This window comes from Idiotropiscis lumnitzeri, chromosome 13, assembly GCF_059441095.1.
Source record: "Idiotropiscis lumnitzeri isolate Australia: NSW breed Sydney's pygmy pipehorse chromosome 13, RoL_Ilum_1.0, whole genome shotgun sequence".
Classification (NCBI taxonomy): Eukaryota; Metazoa; Chordata; class Actinopteri; order Syngnathiformes; family Syngnathidae; genus Idiotropiscis; species Idiotropiscis lumnitzeri.
This window is the reverse complement of record NC_142403.1, coordinates 1,312,524-1,335,807: the sequence shown is the minus strand read 5'-3', so window position 1 is coordinate 1,335,807 and position 23,284 is coordinate 1,312,524. Positions and strand designations below refer to the sequence as shown.

Genomic DNA, 23,284 nt, shown 5'->3' with positions numbered 1-23,284 from the left:
CAATATTTAGTTTCTTCAATTTCTGGAGTTCATGAAATAGTACAAAGACAGATATCTGGGCGGCTTTTTCTTCATCTCACGAGAAACTGTACACAAGCGAGCACTGTCGAAAAATGAGGCGCCATCTTTCAGCCCAGCTTCAGTTTTTATAGGAGTTTTTTTCTGTCAAGGGTAATGTAGGTTGAATCGGTCGCCTTTGCTCCCTCCCACGGCACGGGTCCACGTCCAAGCGAAGGTCCTCCCCAGGTTAGTCGTCGTCTGGATGGTTGATTCCCGTCTGGTTCCCAAGACTGGCACGCCAAGGCTGGCCTTCTCCGGCGGGCAGTCTCTCCGTCTCTCTCGCCGCTGGCATTCCCCTGTAATCGTGTCAGTGTGTATGGGCGTGTCCCTGTGCGTGTGCGTGTGCGTGTGTATGTGCTCCGATCTCCAATTGTTATGTCTTTCGGAATGTGTTTTTGCGATCGCGTCTGTGTGAGTCCTGCAGTGCCCAATTTGGTATGCTTGCATCTCTACAGCCAATGTGGAGAATGTGCTTCGTCGTATTTGTCCATGAAGTGCTGTGAATGTGGGTGCAGCTCATGGAAATGCTATGTGTGAAAATTTGTCTCACTACTGAGACTTTCAATAAAGTTCACACATTCAAACTAAGTACTATAGATTTTGCATATGAGAATAATATAATAAATCAGTAAACATTAGGACTACAATCCCAGTCATTCTTGTGACCTGTGCTTCTAGTTTCATTTGATAAATGCTTCTTGTTGAATAAATGTTTAACACATTCAGTAAATATGAACCTGCTAAATTAACATTCTGTCCCCTAAGTGTTTAAAATAATGCCAGTCATTGTAATACAATCCTTCAGTGTCAAACCTGCAAACACGATTTTTTTGGTGAAGTAGAAACGCGTTAAATTCACATTAATTCACTCGTTTATTTAGGCCGACAATAATTATATCGCTCATTAAATCTGTTGGTAATGTTTATTTTATTGTGAAAATCTGTTGCTTTCGGCGGGGCGTTCACTGTACAGGCGGTAACCCAAAATCCATACCCCCTGGTCGCGGGTGCACACGCATTGAATGAAGGCGAAACAGGTCGAAAGAAATGCCAATTTTGACATTTGTTACGTCAACAAAGTTCTATCATTAAATCGTTTTCAATGACATGCCAATAGTGAATTTAACACGTTAAATTCACATTAATTCACTCATTTATTTAGGCCGACAATAATTATATCGCTCATTAATGCTGTTGGTAATGTTTATTTTATTGTGAAAATCTGTTGCATCCGGTGGCGGCGTTCACTGGTACAGGCGAAACGGGTCTAAAGATATGCCAATTTCGGCATTTGTTATGTCAACAAAGTTTTATCATTAAATCGTTTTCAATGACATGCCAATAGTGAATTTCAAGTAATCTAACACAATGTGGGATGTCCAAAAAGGCTGCTGCTCAATATAAATAAAGCTGTATTGTATTGTATTGTATATTTCCAGCGGGATCGAATTTAAGTGGCAAGGTACCGACGGTGGTCTGGTTGGAGAACACATACTGATTACGAGTTTTTTGTTTTGTTTTTTGTAACGGTTGATGGCTGCGTCGACAGAAGAAAAAGAAAAAACAAATAAACTCACTCTTATGTAATGCATGCTCAAAAGCTAATAAAGGCATCCTCATCCTCAAAACAAAATCTGCTTGCCAGGCCATGGCGCTGACCAATAACGACCACTCACACAGACAGAAATTTGATATACACATGTACATTCAATGAATCAAACAGCTATAAACTACTCATCGCTAAAGAAAGCCCGCAACAACAAAAAAACGTAATCAGACCGCACTGCTTTCTTACACAGTGCGCCATTCCTAAAAGTGACAAGAAAAAAAACAAACAAAGAAAACACGTTTGTGTTTGATTTGCATTTTTATGAACAAAGTTTGGCAAAAAACAAACAAAAAAACCAATACCTGCACTTATCAATACTATATTTCATTCAGCGAATTATTCACTACAATTTAAAACGTTAGTATTGCACATTTGTACTTTATGTATGAAAAAGGTTTTGCCAAGAAATAGTTATTGATAACAATAGTGAACATCTAGTGTAGTGAATTTCAGCAGGGATCCTCTTTTCCATACAAATGGAGAGGATACACATTTTGGCAGGCAGTAATTAATTTCATGGGTGAACCAAACAGATGAAACCTAACCATGAAGTGTATTCCTAAGATATATTTTAGGAACTGTAGCAAATATACGCAGTATTCCTTTTTCCCAGGTATAGTTACTAGGAGATAAAGATTCTAGCAGGCACTTGCCAGAATTTGTACCAGTCACAGAACAATGAACCCCAACCTCCATCAAATGCCTTGCTCTGCATATTCCTGAGATAATTTTGAGTAACTGTGGCAAATTTGAGCTCAATCTCCTTTACCTAAGTAAAGTTACCTGGGGAATGCGAATTGGGGCGTGCAACAAAAGTGTAAGCCCAACAAATGTTATTTCACTTTCATTTATATGGTCATGCATTTAAAAAAGAAGTGTGCTAAGCACTACTTCAGAATTTTGGGGATTTTGTCTATAACGATGCGATTAAGCGTGATGAAGACCTCATTCGAATGATCGCGATTAAAAGATTTAATCATTGTCCAGCTCTATAAAGTATAAAAATAAGACTCGATTGAATACATTAAATAGCCACCCCAAATTTGTTTATACCTGACTTATGTGTTTATGTGAATGTTTTTGTAGGAATATCCAGTGTTTCAATTCTTTATAAAGCTCACAATGTCTTTCTGTGTCAGCTCTTTGGTCATCAGTGTGGCGGGACTACCGAGGCCCAACATCATAAACACTGGTCAATACATTCTTATAGAAGGTGAAGATGAAGACAATCCTTATGTGGCCAAAGTTATCAAGCTTTTGGAGGACGGTGAGTACAAAAAGTACAGCAATTGGTAATTCTGTACAGTGTATATTCTTGGCATCTTACATTACAAGTTGTTTTATGACTGTTACCTACAAAGAAATTATAGATTGCATACACCCACCCCCCCATCCATCCATTATCTGAGCCGTTACTCCAAACAAGGGTCACTGGCATGCTGGAGCCTATCCGAGCCATCTTTGGGCAGTAGACGGGGAACACCCTGAACTGATTGCCAGACAATCGTAGATCACACAAAGACAAAAAAAAACGTCTATGCTCACAAACACACCTACGGACCATCTAAAGCAGAGGTATTCAATTAAAAGTCACAGAGGTCCACTACGAAAATTTCTAACAATTAAATGGTCCGAACCAAAGTCCAACTTCCCTTAATGCCTAGCCTATGTTCACATTTTTATATAGTTTCAATATTTAGTCATTTTCAACAGAGCGCACTTATATACTAAATATTTAGCAATGTTCCCATTAAACACCTTTGCCAGTCAAACAAATATAAGGCATTTATTTCACATTCAAGAAAATGTGTCTCCAGGAATTTAAGGGTGCCACTTCCAGAAAAAAACTGTAAAATATCTACTGCAGAAATATATCAAGTGCTAAGCATTGAGGTAACATCTTTTACCTTTTTTTTTTTTTTTTTTAAATCAAAGAGTTATCAGCCTAAAAAAAACGGAAAGCCTAATTATCCAGGAAAACCAGGTCAACATGTTCAGTACACAATCAATAAAAATGGCTGTCTTCATGAAAAACTAATTCAAAATGAGCTTTGACACCACTTTTTCTTTTGAATATTTTTTTAACTTCTCTTAATGAGAAAAATGAGTTTGTGACTGCCCTGCCAGTGACTTAAATCTGGGTTGGAACGGAGTCAGGGCCATTAGGATTTGGTAGATTATTTCACACATCTGGGCTTTGTGTTTTCCTTTTAATAATGTTTGTGCAACCACATTTAAGCACCCCTTCACAACTTCCCCATCACTTGAACGTTTTTTTATGTTTCCCCAAAATCCATGATACTTTTACTGAATATTCGTTTGCATGCCACTGGGATGTAAACGAAAATGTAAATATCTGTTGTACTGCACTCGAAGTTCGATGTTTTTGCATGCGCTCACCTCAAACGTCAGCGGATAACTGTGCACAAAAGGGTGGTGCTTTGTTTCGTAGTGGCGCTTCGCAATGTTCGGACGGTTTCGGAGCATATGATGCACGCTGGTTTTGAATCGGCAGCAGCCAGAACGAAACCAAATTTCTCCGTCCATTCATTTAAAACAACACGCATCGACCTTGCTAAATTTTCAACAAGGCATACTGTCAGCAGCACTCTCTTCCGGTCTGCTGCGCAATTGGCAGTGGATCGAAAAACAAAAGATTTGATTGGCTCAAATCAGTGAGGTCTTTTCCATATTTACTAGAATTGCAGAGCCAACGTTTGCGAATGTGCCCTGAAAAAAAATCATCATAGATTGGCCATGGGTCCGGTCAAAATCATCCCGTGGTCCGGTCCGCCATTTGGTGATGCCTGATCTAGAGTGTTTAGTTAACTTACCATGCATGTGTTGGAATGTGGGAGAAAACCCACGCGGGCACGGGGTGAACATGCAAACTCTACACAGGAACCGAACCCTGCTTCTCTGCACTGTGAGGCGGACGTGCTAACCAGTTAACCACGGTGCCGCCCTCATATATTGCATATATTCTCTTTTCTCTTATTTAATTTATATATTTTTCTGAATTATTGTTGTATTGCACTGGAGAGGGGAGCTCTCTAATCTCGTTGCACACTTGAGTACAATGAAAGGGATTTCTGATTCTGATTCTGATATATGTGAAACAACATTCGACAGTACAGTAGTATGTTGTTAAATTAAACAACACCCCCACGCCTCCTCCCCCAAAAAAATTTAATTTGTGGTTCATTTCTGACAAAGAGAAATAACATAAAATTTCACCTCACCTCAACAGTGTTGGGTTGATTGCAGTGTGTTTATAACAGAATACACAAATGTGTTTGTATTCTTTCTACACAGTGACCTCGACTTTTAGGGTTTTTGGTTTTGAGATTTTTCGATAAACAGCGGTGCCTTGTCAAGAGTGACCAATCTTAAGAGTTTGTGGAGATGTTGACTACTAGATTAAAACTAAAACTAAAGTTATGACTTTGACTGCATGTAACCCTACTCAAGAGTAGTGTTATTTAGATATTGAATAATTTGGACCAGATTAGGGCTGCACGATTTTGAAAAAAAATAATAATAATTGCGATTATTCCGACCAAAATTGCGATTAAAATTTGATTTGCGTTTTTTTTTGTATTTTACACGTTAAAATGCTAGTTATCTATTTCTGCTTCGACTTGATTTATTTTATACACTCTTCAACCTTTCCTTTACACTTGTCTCTCATTACCTCGCTCGCCACTGCAGCATATCACCTCATCTCCTCCACTGCACTCTTCCTCACGCATGCACACACACACCCACTCGTCACACACAAGCTTGTCACAATGCTCGCAAAACTACGATCGTGAGTCATTTTAGTTTCAGACAAAGAATTTGATCAATATAATACGAATCACTCATGTCACCATTTGATGAAAAGTACAAGGTGCTCTCTTCTGGCGCTCGTATTGTATTGTGTTAGTTTTTTGGGGCTTGAAAAAGCAGCATATTCCCCATTGCTTGTATCAGATATGCACGATCACAAGTTACAATGTTGCCATTAGTGCTGAAAAGATGCTCTGAGGAGGAGCTTGCCACCCGTAGGCACAAATGCTTAGTTTTCCCATGCAAATTTTTTTTCATCCCGGTTCATTTTTGTCAAATCCGCCGTACGTCCAAATAATAGACGTACCGCCCGTCTATAGCCCGAACATATCCCTCTCCTCATCTACGGCGGCAGAAGTTACTTCCATTCCACTTTGGTACAAGGCAATCACAGAAAAAAACAGAGGTGCACGCGTAGTGTGTTATTGTCAAACTGCGCTGACTGTAGGCACCGGAGCGCAGACTAACACGTGTTTAGCCAACAACACTGATTGGCCAGCGCCATTAAGACCCGAGCATCGACAAGTCTGGTTGGCTAATTTATCTGTCACTCAACTGCCAAAGGTTGGGGGAGAGAGGAAAAAATACAAAGCCTCACTGTTTTGCGATTAGATAATCACACAACATCAAACCTAGGTTTCGATTTATCGTGCAGCTGTCAGGTTCGCCCATTTGACATTTCATAAACACACCAACAATGAAGAGAAAGACACTCAAAATTTGGCTTGCATGGAGAACGAAGAGAAAGACTGAATCGAATGCTTGTCTCTTTGCGTTCTGATCATATCTCTCCGTTCCCTCCTTTTTATTAATTACCAGAAGTCCCTGAACATGGGTGTCTTCAACTTAAAGGGATGGGGTTATCTAAGCAAGCAGCTGAAGACACATTAAGTTGTTTTTCTATGTGTGGGCATGTCTTTGAACGATTACTTTATACATGTGATCAAAAATGCGTCAAAGCAGAAACATCTCAGTCTTGTCACAACCTCTTTACTTAAAAACATTGCACTGCCACACACCGATAAGAGAGGTGGAGGCCATCATTTTGCTATCTTCCGTTAACATTTTCATTGGGATGGCTATTATGAAGACTTAATTATGAAAGCAGAAGCAAGTTTCATCATTGCAAAGCAAGAACATTTCACGTAGATAGTTATTGCAATCTATCAATATCATTGCTCTAGTTTTGAACTACATGAATATCCGAGCAATAAAACAACTGTGTTATAACTATTTCATAATTACTCTTTCAACAGCTCTGACCAAATTCTAGATTCTCAAAGGCTACAATATGTTGGAATTTAATTTTTAATCAACGCAAACTCAAATAAGCAATCTGACTCCAATTTGTGACCTTACCCAACTCTCACTCATCCAACAATATGCGCGCTCGTTCTGCAATAGAAAGGTATCAGGAAGCCGGCATTTTCACGCACGAGTGGATTTATTCCTAATACACAGATTTACTATATGTGCACCTGGGTCTCGGGTCCCTCTCAGTACAACTCTACACCTCTTTTGCCACCAGCAGACGTTCTCTACATCCGAGTTGCCCAGTAACGATTCATACTATACAATATGCAAATGGAACAGCAACAAAGGCATCCTGGCCTGATTCTATTGGCTATGCGTATCCTGCAGTTAACTTAAGCTTGCTCTTATTGGTCTTTCTTCCCCTGAAGAATCACGTGGTGGCTCCTCCTGGTTGTGGCTTGAGTTATCTCGTCTCCGCCCCCTCCTTGCGGTTATCACCGTCTGTCCTAAAACATTACATTCTTGCACATTCTTGCACCACATACCCTGTTCCGCTCCACCAGTCACACGCTCAGCACTTTACAGTCTCACACTTTCATACACAGGATGCAGCAACATCTAATGAACTACGTTAAGCTCAAACTCTTATATTCCTTTATTCCCTCTCATTACCTCAGACGACTGAGGTCATCACTCGAACACCTTGTTTTATTGTTAAACACGAGCTTAAAATCAATTGCCATAAGCTAAAAATCATCAAACAATTAAAAATTTGTAAAAAATTAAAAATCAATAGAAAATTTGAGGAGGGAGTGGCCCCAACGTGCGTTCAATTGTCTTAACAGTTAATGATCTAATGCATGGAATACAGCAACATCCGCATAACACCATAATAGCGGCAAACACAGCGATAGAAATCAGTACTGATGCAATCAAGCTTTTATATTTACCAAAGACGTTTAACCAGTCCGAATACCAACTGGTGTCCACACCTGAGTGCTCCTTCATTTTGTTACTTAGCATGCGCAGACCCTCCAATGCCTTGGTAAGGCGACCGTCAGGAGACGTATTGTTGGGAATCAGTGTACAACACTGATCCCCAAAAATACCATACACTCCTCCTCTTTCAGCTAACACCATATCTAAGCCCATTCTATTTTGGAATGCCATAAGAGACATGGCAGCCAATTGCTCATGCACTGCCTGGAGTGCCGAGATGGTGAAGTTCGCCAATCGTTGGACATTATAGTAGACATAATTAATCCGGTCCACATTTTTGTTTCCGTAACGAACATGAAAAGACTCTCCCATCCTGCCGCAATTTCATCCACCAATTTATACTCGACAGGGACCCCTCTTTGACTCCAATTGCATCTATATTAGTGGGATCTCCTGCATTCAACCATTCTTACATGTCCCTTCTCTTCCTTGTAAGGAAGGGGATTCTTCTCCGTTGTCCAACGGCTTCCCAGTCCATTGTGGCCAGATCTAAGGCTGTCACACTAACTGGCATGATCAGCGTTACCAGGGCGCACTTACCTGAGGCACTGGTGGGAAGCCTATCGTACAGTACTTTCTCTCCACACCACAGCCAAACAATCAGCACGAGCGAGAGGGATTACTACTGGCAAAGACACATTTTCATTACACCATTACTCCTGGATATTTCCAATCCCAGGGCCAGTCCCATTTAACTTTAGGCAGGTGAAATTTTGTTTTGCAACTTGGGTGTCAAAAATAGGCTTTTTCTTTTCCATTACCACATCATTCCACCGGTGTGTCCAATTAAAAATTGTCACCCAAGTGTTCACCTGTGTCGGTTGTTTACATTTCAGATTTAGCAGTAGTTGTTGTGTCTGTGTCAGCGTCTTACCACCATCTCGCTCTGCTCCATACCATACCGTTCCATTACAGGAATAGTACACCATCACTCGTTCTCCTTTCGCTCCATCACTTCTGTCATCCTGCGTCCTATGTTCAAACGCCAACATAGTCCACACAAGGCACACGCCAGCAAGCAAAATAGTCAATAAAGTTAAACATTTGCATCGTCGTCGTCTTTGTTCAGACAGTTTCGAGTCCAACTTTGATCCAATTCTCGCCATCTTCACATTCCCTCTCTTGACATGCCCGTCCGGGCGGTCAACCTTTAAGCTCACCATTGGCAGGCACAAAGTCTGGGGCGCAACTGTGAGTAATGGTACCACTTTTGTCCTTTAGTTTCCAATTGGACGCCGTGTGAGGTTCTAGCCAGACCTCTAAACGGTCCTTTCCAGCGAGGCTCAGTCCACTTCCGGGAAAGCACCCGGAGGTCAACGTACGGAGTGAAGTCCGACTCCAGTGATGCTGAGTTCACAGAGTTCAAATATCTAACTGTGTTTAGACATTACAAATTAAGCCTCGAGCTAACGCTCCAATTTTGACTTTTTTTTTTTTGACAAATTTTTAAAGCAACCCAAATGAAATAGTAACCATTTATGAAAAAATTCCCAAACTATAATAACGCAGATACCAAATTGAACTATTTTTTATTTTTGATTTTATTTATTTATTTTTTTTTTACGGGAAGAATAGGTGCTCTCCAAGACATAGACAGCTCCAAGACTGCTGCAGTCTTCACCTCCTATTGTCTCCCGAATGCCTCAATCCACCTCCAGGCTGTGCCCACACTGATTCTGTCAACTGGGGGAGCGGGTATAGACAGTAAAAACAATTGCGGAGCTGTGGAGCCGAGCCCCAAATCAGTCGGGCCCTCGGTCCACAACTCCTTTAGCAGACACACACACAGAATTACCTCTTCCGAGCGACCCTTCTCGGGAAATTTAGTGATGTTCCCAAAACCGAACAATTTGTAGTGGGTGCTGAAGTATGATATCCTGATAGTGACGCGGAGTATTCAACAACTATGGGGCCTAGAACTTTAGTATGATGACGCGCATCAATATTCAATGTGATTTGTGGCTCGTGAAAGTAAACAATTCATACCATTTCCGCTGCTCAGGGACAAGGCACGCGTGCGAGGCAACGCCGGTAGACATAACAAATGTATCATTCTAATGCAAGATGTACTCCTGACTAAATTTGGATGAATGCATTTTGATGAACCAAATCATGTGTGTGATCACATGCACAATGTGATATGTCAATTGGTGAATTGAATGGGTGGAGGTTGCTACACCACTCAGACCAGAGCAGGAACAGGGCATACCCACCGCGGGAGGATGGAGAACCAGGTTTCAGAGCTGCCCTCAGATGTTTCAGTTTAGTTCAGCCACTGGGAAGGAAGAGAGCTCGACATATGCGCCCTCGGAAGGATATGCACAGTCAAGTTCAGTCCCATCCGGAAATGCCACTCAAATTCCAGTGTTCGTTCAGTCAATGGCAGTGACTCTGGCAATCTCGAGAGTCCACATGGCTCACTGGGAGATGGGGAAGGAGCTCCTAGCTCGCCCCAGTATCCAGCACCATCGAAAACCTGTCCATCCACCGTCCCTGGAATGCAGGGACCTGCCAGTCCTCGAACGCTGAAGCTCCGTAGCCCCCTGTCATGGAATGGGGTACCAGCGGGTTGGAGTCAAGAGTGCACTGGGAGTGGGTAACGGTGGCGCCCCCTGCGCTGGTGGAGCTCTTTGCGACCATTTAGCTGGTGACCATCATACCGGTCAGCAGGTCTGGCCTCGGCCTCAAGTGAGGACAGTTCCCGTTAAGTAAATTTTGTCCCGCATGTAACTCTGTAATCCCCTCTACAGCGAACCTACCCTTGTGTTAAGTGAGTAACTTTTCACAAAAACAGCGCCACCGCTGTATATTATGGAAAAGTCGAAGCAATATAACAAAATTTTGCCCTATCCTGGACTGGGAGTGTGTTATCTAGTCGCTCATCCAATGTGAATAATAATAAAACCTGTGGGGCACATGAGCAGGCTAAAGCAACAACTACAGTGAACCCTCGCTACTTCGCGGTTCACCTTTCGCGGGTTCAGTGCTTCGCGGGTCTAAAAAATATTCGGGGGCATTGTAGTTTCGCCGAGCGGCACGACGGGGCGCTGGAGCGGTTAGACGGCCGGCGTGCGCCGAAGAAGAGCGTGGGCGAAGAGGAGAGTGGACGACAGCGGGTGACACATCAATCTTGCAAGGAACCTGCAGTATGATGTCACTTTGACCAATCAAGGCTCATATTTTCTTATGGGGAACGCAAATTCCTTTATTTACCTTTATTTATGTGAATATATATATTTTATCCCATATTTCACTCCACCAGTATCGCAAAAGAATTGTTCCACAGCATGACCCATGCGTGACCATATGGACGAGAAGACCTCAAAGAGAAGCGGATGCCTGATGACTGGATCAACGTCTGCAACATCAAAGGAGATGTGCCGAGAGACACCTCCGAAACAAAAGGACTGTGACTTTAGTGCGAGAGCACTAAAAGGCATATCTGCCTTTTCAATCAGTAAATGACTGCCATTGATGTCTGTCTTTCCTCTGATGTCTGAAATGTTTACATGTTCCTGCTGGTGCTCCCCCCTTGGGTAATTACAAATGTCTTATCTTCAAACTTCTTTCAAGTATCCAGTCTCCTGGCTCCACTAGTTTAGTGCCCTGCTGGACGACAGAAAAATCCTCACCACTCTAGATTTGCGCCTGTGCTTTGCCTTTCTAACACTTTTCACATGTAGTCAGCTAAAGTTGCCTCATCATCTATTTTCCATTTGTTCTTAAATTTGAGGTATTCTGCAAGGCCTACCAAACAATGTTTTACAACGTCTCAGTCCTAAATACAATGAAATAAAATACAATGCAACTCTGTATATAACTCAAATTAACTCACATAAACACATATACAGTAGACACCAGAAAAACAACAGAACAGCAACAGTCTCATGTTGAGTCAAAGGCCCGAATTCATCTTCAAACGAGGTTTAAAAGTGGACAGAGAGGCGACTCGCATAACATTCAATGGAAAGTCACAGTGCTTGTCGTTTTTACAAACAGTTTTACTAATTTCCATACACTGTGTCCACGGCCTCCCCGTTTTCTCAATGCAGAGCTTTTCACTTCCTCCAACATCTTTCTTTCCTCACTCTGCACCCTATGTCCTTCCAACAACTTTCGCGATGGCTCCTTCTTCATCAGCTTCGGAGTCCTCCTACTCCCTGCACTAGGGGTGCCCCCGTCTCCTGCTAGCGGCGCCCCTGGCGCCAGCACGGGCGACTCCACACTCCCCTGCTGTTCTCCGCACACTCTATTTCTCTCATTCTTCACAGCCTGTTCAATCAACTGTATGGTCGCTGGCGCCATCCATGAATTGTTATCTTCTACATCTAAAACCATTCTGCCCCCCATGGTGACTACGGGGGCCATTACTGGCGCCGTCGGATACGGCGGCGGCTCAAACACATACTGTCGCGAGTCTGGCAACTGTGGATAAATGCCTCTCAGACATTCCGTCTTTTCTTCCACTTTTTCAATCACTTCATCCTCTTTCTCTGACTTCCTCCCCCTACTTGGGAACGAGCATCTAACTTCAAAGAGCTGTTAGCTCTTTGTTACAGCACACTCGTGATTTACGATTACACCTATACCCATTGCCTTCTGTCTAATTTTCCTCACTTTTTTTCCCCTTAATTTTCCAAATTCACTGTAGCCTTACCGAAGCCACTCAAAACCATCAAGGTATCAAATCAAAACTACAAAATCACGAAACACCTATGCTCCTGCAAGGATTTCTCATGCTCACTTCCAAAATCTTCATTCAATTAAGATTTCACAACACCTACTCCTCTCTTTCTGAAAAAGACACAAGTATACAATTAAGTAAAAACCATCATCAGAATGATATACCTTGTCTCTCGGATCAAGTAAGTATAAATTGTGCCATCTCTAATTTCTTTCTGTAAATTAATCACATCCCCGCAACTTGGGCTCTCATTGTTCTGTAAAAGTAAAACTAGTTTCAATTCATGCAACCAATTCAGTGATCCAAATGTTTCCTCAATAGGATCTCATCACTCAAAAGTAGCCTTTCGTTAGTTGCTAATCATTGATTCCATTTTAGCTCAACTTCATCAATCCTTTTAGCACAGTTGCAACCACTTTTATCACTCTTTCTAAAATTTTGACACACAGACAAACACAAACGTATACACGGGCCCACAAAACGACACACACAGTTCTCAACACTGAACAGCTACAAACAATAATATGTTATTAATAACAGCAACGCAATCTATCTTTATCTTTGGCCAATAATAAGTCCTTCAATTCAACTAATATCTCTCATAATTATGTATGTGCAGCCCTGTAGGGCCAGTGCAGCCTTTGCCGTAAATGCTCACTGCCACTTATACACGCAGCACATTGAGGTGAGCGCATTTTAGATTTATCTATCTTTTTGGGGGGTTTTCATTCTTATCGATGCAGTTCCGTCTGATCTAGTCGTCATTCTATATGGCGTTACCTGATAATGTGGAGATTGGGGTAACTCAGGATACAGGAGGGCAGTTGCACCCTGCCTTCTTTACCTTCTTCAACAACTTTCATATTCACATTCTCAATACTGGTCCTGTTTCATCATCTTCCTTTCTCTGGAACATTCATTGTTCCTTCCTCTTTTCTACACATTCTCCATATTTCTTTTCACATTCCTTTTCTTTTCTACACATACTCTGTTTCTTTTCACATTCCTTTTCTTTTCTTATTGAACTTCCAATCTCTACACTGCTTTTCTCTATCTTTCTTTCTTTCTTTTTTTTATGTTTCATTTTTATTAATTTATTCTTAATCTCCGACCAGACTTCAGTCCGTTCGTCTGAAGTGCCACACCCGAGACCCGAGACCACTATCACACGTCCTCTCCTTCGCCATCCTGAAATCCACCCGTGCGTGTCCCAACCACTTTTTACGCAGAACAAATTTAGCCTTCACACTCACACCGCTTCCACACTGACACGTAAATCCCAGATTTTAAACCGTGTCCTGATACGTAAATCCCAGATTTTAAACCATTTCGTAACCACGAATAGTTCCAAACTATTCTAGTAGGTTAATCCCAGATTTTATACCCTACTAACGTCCACACTATTACACTTTTACTTTTGCGCCGTTAACTATGCTCGTAGGTAAATCCCAGATTTTATACCCTACTAACGTCTACACTATTACACTTTTACTTTTACGCCATTAACTATGCTAGTAGGTAAATCCCAGATTTTATACCCTACTAACGTCCACACTGTTACACTTTTACTTTTACTTTGTCCCGCTCCTCCTTCCTCTTATAATTTAGTGTTGCCAATGTGCAGAATTTGAAAAGGTTCTGCTTACCTTGTTTCACTGTGGGCCTAAGAGAAAAGACGGTCGGATGTGTGGCTCCTTTATCCTTTATCAGGTCGTCACCTGGTGTGGACGTGGGTCCCAGACCCGAGTCCCAGACCCTTGTGGTTTTTCCTGAAGTCCCAGACTTCTCGAAGTCCCAGACTTCTTTTACGTCTCTTGGAGTCCCAGACTCCTTTTACCTCTCTTGCATCACGTCAGGGTCACCATAAATTGTTGGAATTTAATTTTAAATTTAATTTTAAATCAACGCAAACTCAAATTAGCAATCTGACTCCAATTTGTGACCTTACCCAACTCTCACTCATCCAACAATATACGCGCTCGTTCTGCAATAGAAAGGTATCAGGAAGCCGGCATTTTCACGCACGAGTGGATTTATTCCTAATACACAGACTGATTACATGTGCACCTGGGTCTCGGGTCCCTCTCAATACAACTCTACACCTCTCTTGCCACCAGCAGGCATTCTCTACATCCGAGTTGCCCAGTAACGATTCATACTATACAATATGCAAATGGCACAGCAACAAAGGCATCCTGGCATGATTCTATTGGCTATGTGTATCCTGCAGTTAACTTTAGCTTGCTCTTATTGGTCTGTCTTCCCCTGAAGAATCACGTGGTGGCTCCTCCTGGTTGTGGCTTGAGTTATCTCGTCTCCGCCCCCTCCTTGCGGTTATCACCGTCTGTCCTAAAACATTCCATTCTTGCACATTCTTGCACCACATACCCTGTTCCGCTCCACCAGTCACACGCTCAGCACTTTACAGTCTCACACTTTCATACACAGGATGCAGCAACATCAAATGAACTACGTTAAGCTCAAACTCTTATATTCCTTTAAATAGTGCTAATTGGCAGGTGCGTGACTGAAATAGCTGTTGGCAGAAATGAGCAACAACATTAACTGTATTAAGACAATTATTTACAACATAACAGTCAGAATCTTTTTCCATAGAATAAATCACAATCCCCCAAATTAGAAATAATAATCCCCAAATCCTACTGAGCTCAGTAATATTTTGTCTTGAGTCCGTCAATGTTCTTTCAGGTAGTCTTGAAAAAGTCTTGTTGTGGTGGTAGTTGAGATTGTTACCACGTAATGTCTTCACAAAGAAGGTAGAGAAGTACGTGGTTTCCTTGTCACATTTGTGGTTCTGGGCACAGGCTTGCCATCTCCATCGAAGGAGAATCCATTCAGCCTCAGATCTTCTTGGATTAGTACCACGATAAAAAACCTAGCCTGCATAACAATAATGAAATTATTGTGTGCCGCTAATAAGTCTATTATCAGTTTCCAGTCTTATCAGTCGCTATAGCTTCACAGTAGTTCTCAATTTCACCTATACTGCATCTAAATATAACATTTGTAACAGTTATTCATATACATGCATGTTTTCCAAATTATCATTGTTACACATGAAATGAACCCATACAATAACCATAAACACATTTCTCTATATATCTCCAATTTCTCAATAACCATATGTTTTATGATTAGCATATCAATCATTTCAATAAAGAAATAATTGTATATCAAACATAGTCAATTCAATTTTCCACTTTAAACTCACATTACATCAAAATGAGCAGTCATACTTTTGTCAACATAAACCTTTTTTTTGAGAGACCTTAAAATAAGTCTAATCAACTTTTTCACTGCAACTAAGCCGTACATTTCCACTCACGATTAGCATTAGCTTAATGTTAGCTTAGTGTTAGCCTCACATAAACGTTTTACGACGTAGTACATAGCAAGCACATGGCGACTCACCAAGACGACGTTCGAGTATGAACATGGTCGGTTCGTCACAGACTCTCAGTTATCACTGGTATTCATACTTAAAATAAAACATTTCCCAATTAACATTAGAGTATCACATTTCTATCGACTTCAATAAGTATTTCACTCATCGAACGGCGCATTAGCAATCAAGAGATATCGTCACTTTTCAGTTGGGCATCCAAGCGTAAAAGAGTGAGAAAACGAGGTTAATCTCGAGATAGCGTCTTGAGAAGGCGGGACAACTTTACTTTGACCAATCAGAAAGTCATTCTCACTCAAGTGACATTCCCAATAGGAAATCAAGTAAGAGAGAGATGTACACTTCCTCTAAACAAAATGAATGATTTTTCAAAATAAAATGTCTGCATAGAGAAATATATCATTTTCTCTACTTACATGTGATTTTCTGAATCCCGAATACCTGCAAGAGGTGCATCCGAAATCACTGAATGTTCTCATCGCGCGTGTGAATTTTAAAAATGCATACCAAAAAAAACGACCTGGGACAGGTATCATTTCTGGTGTCACCGGAAGTTCTTTCCAAAAGAATCTTCTTGTGTGTACATGAGAATTCAGAGTGACTGATAGCTCTAGCTGTCATTCAAGATTCATAGAATGCTGGTTACATGTGTAACCTTAGTTTTGTTTCATCCTTTCTTAAGATAAGATAAGATAAGATAAGATGTCCTTTATTAGTCCCACAATGGGGAAATTTGAGGTGTTACAGCAGCAAAGATATAGATCACACAGAGTCGGCAGCGTAATGTAGCCGTTAATGTATAACATTAGCAGCAGACATTCAGAAAAAGCATGCAAATATACACAGTATAAACGTATCTAAGTGTAAGGAAACACTCCTAATGTTTGTCCATTATACGGAGGGGGAAACGCTGTAATGATAAAAACTACTGAATGATTGAAAATACTGCAATCATAAAAATATTGCAATGATAAAAGTACTGTAATGGTAAGAGTACTGAAATGATAGAAAAGTACTGCATGATAGAAAATACTGCAATGGTAAAAGTACTGTAATAGTAAAAGTACTGCAACGATAGAAAAATACTGCAATGATGAAAGTACTGCAATGGTAAAAGTACTGCAATGGTAAAAGTACTGTAATAGTAAAAGTACCGCAATGATAGAAAAATACTGCAATGATAAAAGTACTGCAATGATAAAAGTACTGTAATAGTGAACATCCTGCAGTGGTAGAAATACTACAGTGATAGAAGTATTGTAATAAGAATACTGTAATGGTAAACAAAATACATCATTGGTCAATATTTGAGTACACCCTTGGCTGAAAGTACAGTAGTAGTAAATATTGCATCCTAGGACTGCACAATTGCACTAATGCCCTCCCGTTTGTAGGCCTGACCCAATGTTCTTGTTAAAAAGTCTGACAGCAGTTGGCAGGAAGGAGCGGCGAAATCTCTCTTTGGTACAGCGAGGGTGTAAAAGTCTGTCACTGAAGGAGCTGTAAAGTGTTCTCAGAGTGTCATTGAATGGGTGGGCTGGTTTGTCCAGCATTGATGACAGTTTTGCCGTCATCCTTCTGCCCCCCACTGAGTCCACAGAGTCCAGGGAGCAGCCCAGGACAGAGCTGGCCCTCCTCACCAGTTTGTCCAGTCTCTTTTTGTCTCGGCCCGAGATGCCTCCTGCCCAGGAGACCACTCCATAGAAGATGACTGATGAAACCACCGAGTCATAGAAGTTCCTGAGGAGTGTTCCCCGAACGCCAAAGGACCTCAGCCGCCTGAGTAGGAAGAGTCTGCTCTGACCCTTCCTATAGAGAGCGTCTGTGTTGTCGCTCCAGTCCAGTTTATTGTTCAGATGAACACCCAGGTACTTGTAAGTTGAGACCCTCTCAACGTCTGTTCCCTGGATATTCACTGGTGCAGGTGGAGAGTGCCGACGCTTGCGGAAATCCACCACCAGCTCTTTGGATTTCCCAGCGTTGATTTGGAGGCGGTTCTGCTGACACCAGTCCACGAACCCCTGCGTAACCCCTCTGTACTCCCGATCGTCATCGTCAGTGATAAGGCCGACAATCGCAGAGTCATCAAAGAACTTCTGCAGGTGACAGGTTGTGGAATTGTATTTGTAGTCCGAGGTGTAGAGGGTGAACAGGAAGGGAGCCAGCACAGTTCCCTGCGGCGCTCCCGTGCTGCAGAGGAGCACGTCAGACACACAGTCCTGTGTTCTCACGTACTGTGGCCGGTTTGTGAGGTAGTTGTGAATCCATGTGATGAGGTGGTGGGCCACTCCCGCCTGCTCCAGCTTGTCTCCCAATAAGGCGGGCTGGATGGTGTTGAAAGCACTTGAGAAATCAAAGAACATGATCCTCACCGTGCCCCCCGCCTTCTCCAGGTGGAAGAGTGAAGTGTGGAGCAGGTAGATGATGGCATCATCCACACTGATGCCAGGCTGGTATGCAAACTGGAGTGGGTCCATTGAGGAGCTGACCAGGGGGCGCAGGCAGTGCTGAAAGCAATCAATGAAGCTTGTAAAGAGCCCAAAACCATGCCCAGTGAATAGGGCGCACTGGCGTCCCCATTTTAGAAACCAAATTGTGCTTCCAGTCATCCATGAGGCAATGACTCATCAACTCTCCAGGGCTTCTCCCTTCAGGACAACCTAAGATGTGGCAACATTTCTGTTAGAATGACAATGCTTCTCCAATGCTTGAGCTTTCATTTAGGTGAGTAATGATTAGATCAGTGTTATCGTACCCGAGGAGACGAGGGATCCCTTAAGATTATATTAAAAAAAAAAAAAAGTCATGACAAACCAAACAAATATTATAAAAAGTATGCAAACTGAAATAATAAATGTACTGTACGAAATTTGGGTTTGAATCGGTTAACACAAAGCTGATATATTTGCTGTCCCCCATGACTTATTTTGATGGACGCATGGCAACAGGAGGGTGGATAGACAGATTGTTTTGTAGGTCTTGGGCTCTTACATATGTCTCCAGATTTTCACAGATCTAGGTAAAACAGAACCGGGAATGGCTCATTAAAAAAATTGTTGGAGGTACTACGCAGACTTTTTTTTTTTTAAACCAGTTAAAAAAAATCTGTACTATATTTATTTTTTTGCCATGTTTCTGTGTTAAGTTTCACAACTTTCCGCCCATGTTTAGACCCTAAAAAACTATTTTGTGCAAAAGTGCATTAGCATGGCTACTGCGTGCGAAGGAAATAAAGCTTTCCATGACTTAATCTTAAACATCTTTAGATCAAGCACGCAAAGGCTGAAGATGATTCAATAAATTCTGTAGGAGGAGTTTGTTAAAATATGACCTCAATGAAAGGCCTCAAAATTTGAACGTTCCAAATTAAATTAAAAATGATGGACTTCCTGTGGTTAAGCACATAAGGTCTACCACAAGGCTATCGAAGACAATTTTGAAGGTCAAAGACTTGCATAAACCAGCAAATTTTCGTAGATGTCGATGAAACGTACAACCCAGAAACCTTGGTTCAAGGGACACTTGGATGAGCTTAACATTGGTACTTATGTAGGTTTGCATGTAAAAATGACAAAATAAAGTTGTATTGTGTTATATCAGTACCAAAATGGGTGTTTATCCCGTCCTTCCCTCACCAACTCACAGTATGTTAATGGCACAGCTGTTAGCAATGATGAGCTTTCAGGCCTGCCAGGGAAGTTTCTATTAAAACAAGCCTAAACAATGAATCAACCAGCCAAGATTGTCTTTTGTCACCCGCGGGGAGCAGCCCCCTGCAATCAAGAGCGAAGCTCCTGCTTCCTGCTCCCGCATGGTTTTTATTGTATCGCAGCAAAGCAATTTGAATATGCAACTCATACAGAATGGAAACACCCCTCGCATAACGGTCAGTGTGACTTCAGTTTGTGTCCTTGGATCTCAGACACTTTTACTTCGTATCAGTCTGGAATGAGCCTGGCTTGTCTCTTCCTATCAGTGCAGGAACTTATGTTAACACTGGATAACAAGGGTACAATGTTCACTTGCAAATCAAATGACCTGTAAGCATAGTTTGAAACTTAATAATGTGACAACCTAATTTCTTTGACAAGACCCTTTAAACACATTTCTCCAAAATTAATTGATTAAAAAAAGAAAATGATAACAATTTTCAGTTTCCCGATAAAAAATATATATATAAACTGAGCCTGTTAGTGAAAATGGGCCATCTTGGATATTTACCTCCTGTAAGAAGGATTTATGAAACGTAGTCTGACGAAATATAAGAAACATTTCAATAACTTTTCATCTTAAACATCTGAAGATGAAGCACACAAAGTTTGAAGCCGATCAGGGAAATCTCGAGGAGAAGTTTGTTAAAATAGGACCTTTTATGAACGGTCCAAAAATAGATAAACTGTGCATCGCCAAGGCAACAGCGAATGATAAAATAAAATTATTTAAAAAAAACTTTTCTTGTTAAATATCTTTTGATGAAGCAGTCGACGTTTGAAGACGATCTGATAAATTCTGTAGGAGGAGTTTGTTAAAACATGACCTATTTGAAAGGCCCAAAAAGTGAAAATTCCAAAGTTTATTCAAAATGGTGAACTTCCTGTAAGGTTTAGCACATGGCTATGAACCACATTTTTGTGGGTCTCAGGCTGTTACATACGCCACATTTTTGTAGATCAAGGTGAAACGTACAAGCAAGATTCCTTTGTTAAATAGGAATTATGAAATTTAAAGTCTGATGCTCCGCCCCTGTCATATAGTCTTTCGAAAACGTAAAATATTTTTCCATGTTGTCTCCAAGTGTTGAGATTGTACAACCCAAATTTGAAGTTAATCGTGTTAACTGGCTAGGATGAGGGGGCATAAGCAAGTCCCCTGTAAATTTGCAATAATGCACCAAAATTGTACCTTCAAATACTCGTAACTCATTTCCTGTACATGTTAGGACATAGTACGAAAGGATTTTTGTACATCACAGGGTCCTTCCTACACGTACCTCCCAATTTACGTACCCATAGGTCTAGCGTACTAGGGCAAGGCTTTGACGAACTCCCCATGAACCACTCTAGGGGATGCTGTTGACCCATTTTTTTTTTTACTACTGGTGGATTAACATCTCAAACATGGTGTTATGTTTTAAGGCTCTCGGTATGTTTGTTTTTTGCTGTCCAGATCCTAGGGCTGGGCGATATGACCTCAAATCAATATCGCGAGAAATTGAGCAATTTTACCTCGATAACGATAAATGCACGATAAATTCCCCGTGGACTAAAATCAAAATAAATGCATGAAATGCATATTGACTGTTTTTATTATTGACCAACTGGTACACATTACTTTCAATGAAAAATAAAAGTACAAAAATCATTTGTATAAACATTCCAAATAGCTTGCTTTGCATGACTTGAACAATGTCACAAAGAAAAAGGGTAACTCTTGCAAATTCTTTTTCTGCAAATAGATTGCGCCAAGATGCTCTCATGATGTAAATAATGGCAAATAAAAATATACAAAATAAAATGAAAGAAAATGTCAATGCCAGCCAAATAAACGAGTGTGCATCATCGGGGAAAATGTGCCGTCTCGCGTACTCTGGTGCGCAGTCGCCACTTGTTATCTATGTAATGCACAGTCAGGCTCAATCAGGGATCCATGTTGAGACCCGACCACAAGTCGGATGTAGATGCAAAATGCTTGACATGTCTAAGCTCCCGGCCCGATGTAGTCCATATCGGGAAATACGGCTTTCATGAAACGTTTAAATCCTGTGCGCGCCACTGTAACTAGAGGAGCTTTATCTTTAACTATGTGCTAGGCTATCGCGTCCACCTCTGAGACGTTCTCTCGTAAGATGTCGCCTCCGTTAATGGGCTGTTGTCACTTGTCGAACCTTGCTTCTCACTTTGAACTTTCAGCACAGCACGGTTGTGTTGTGGGTGGTGAAAAAGCTTCTGGATTTGAATCGCCAGCTACGACAGCAACGTCTGTTTTCTTTCTCGATTAGACGGGTGGAGTCACGTGACTAGAGGCGCTGTAGCGGTCTTAAAGGGGCATGAACATTGCCGCAGACAGAAAAGGCTTTTCTTTTTTTTTAAACACCGAATTTACCGACATGGGCAAAATGATTTCGGTCATTGTAATAAATTTCGGGAACGGTAAATTTTCGGTTTATCGCCCAGCCCTACCACATCCTTTTTTTTCCGCTTAAGGTCCAATGACAGCCTTATTTTATTTTTATTTTTATTACTTTTTTTATTTTAATGCAAATAAGTACGATAATGCGGTGGCACTGAGTAATGTGGTAACAATTTTTACTCTGGAAATTCACTAGAATACACAATATGAAGCGTAAAATAAATAATTTGCCGCACCTCTGCCGGCGTCCATCTACAAGTAGATTTCAAATCTGTGGGAAACACAGACATATGTTCACTTGGGTCAAATTACAGCATCGTTTGTAGTCAAGATGACACCAAATTGTGAAGCAAAAACAAAATGGTCTTTTTGTAGGTCTTAGTGTGTTACATAAGCTTTCAAATCTTCATAGATCTAGGTGAAATGTACAACCAGGGCTGCATTTTTAAATATTTCTTGGGGGCGCTAGCGAGCATCTTTTAAAAATTTCACAATAAAAAAATTATTAATCAATCACTTTGCCAGGCCTGATATGTGTGCAGTTTGATTTGTTTTCATGAATATTTGGACTCTCAAAAGTAGTGTTGTTTTTCTTGGCGAATAGACGTTGCCAAAGCAACAGCTTTGCATAAAATTTCACAAACTTTGTGTCGCAATATGATAAAGGCCTAAAACCTCGTTCAAACAAATACAAGGTTAATCTCGACAATCTATATGGAGAAAAACACCAAACGTAAAAGATAACACATTTCCTTTAGACCAGGGGTGGGCTAACCTTTTGATTGGCGGGCCACAACGGGTTCTAAAATTTGACAGACCGGGACCAGGAGCAGATGGATGGAGTGTTTTGGTAACCTCACCTCATTGGAGAAAAAAATACATTTAATTTTAAATGAAAATGAACAAGAGCATTTTAACAATATATATGTCTTTGAAAAACCACAGTATTTTGAAAATAAAACATGAACAAGGTTTCTTCATTTAATTTTTTTTCCAAGTTCGGCGGGCTGGATTAAAGCATGTGGCCCCCGGGCCGTAGTTTGCCCACGCCTGCTTTAGACAGTAGTTGGCGCTACCACTACAATAAACCGTAAGTTTATAGATGTGTTCAGGCCAGAATATTATCAGATGTGAGAAATCTCTCAATGTAATTAGGATTTTAGTCAATATACAACAGCTTTTGTCAAGGCAACACAAATATTTAAAGTAAATTCGTTGTTCTAGATGAAATGTAAAACTGGGGCTGCTTTTTTATATTTAAACTTCTATGGGGCGCCAGCGAGCCATCTTTTAA

The 23,284-nt window shown here is 41.1% G+C and overlaps 1 protein-coding gene across 8 annotated transcripts in view; it reads left to right on the top strand.

Moving 5' to 3' along the window:
• The window catches only part of orc1 (origin recognition complex, subunit 1), a 130,289-nt gene that overhangs the window by 1,482 nt on the left and 105,523 nt on the right, over window positions 1–23,284 (top strand). For all 8 annotated transcript variants that reach the window (XM_088312858.1, XM_088312851.1, XM_088312853.1 and 5 more), the window contains one exon: window positions 2,809–2,936. In XM_088312858.1, the coding sequence (XP_088168984.1) occupies window positions 2,809–2,936 (128 nt within the window). The remainder of the gene's footprint in view (window positions 1–2,808; window positions 2,937–23,284) is intronic.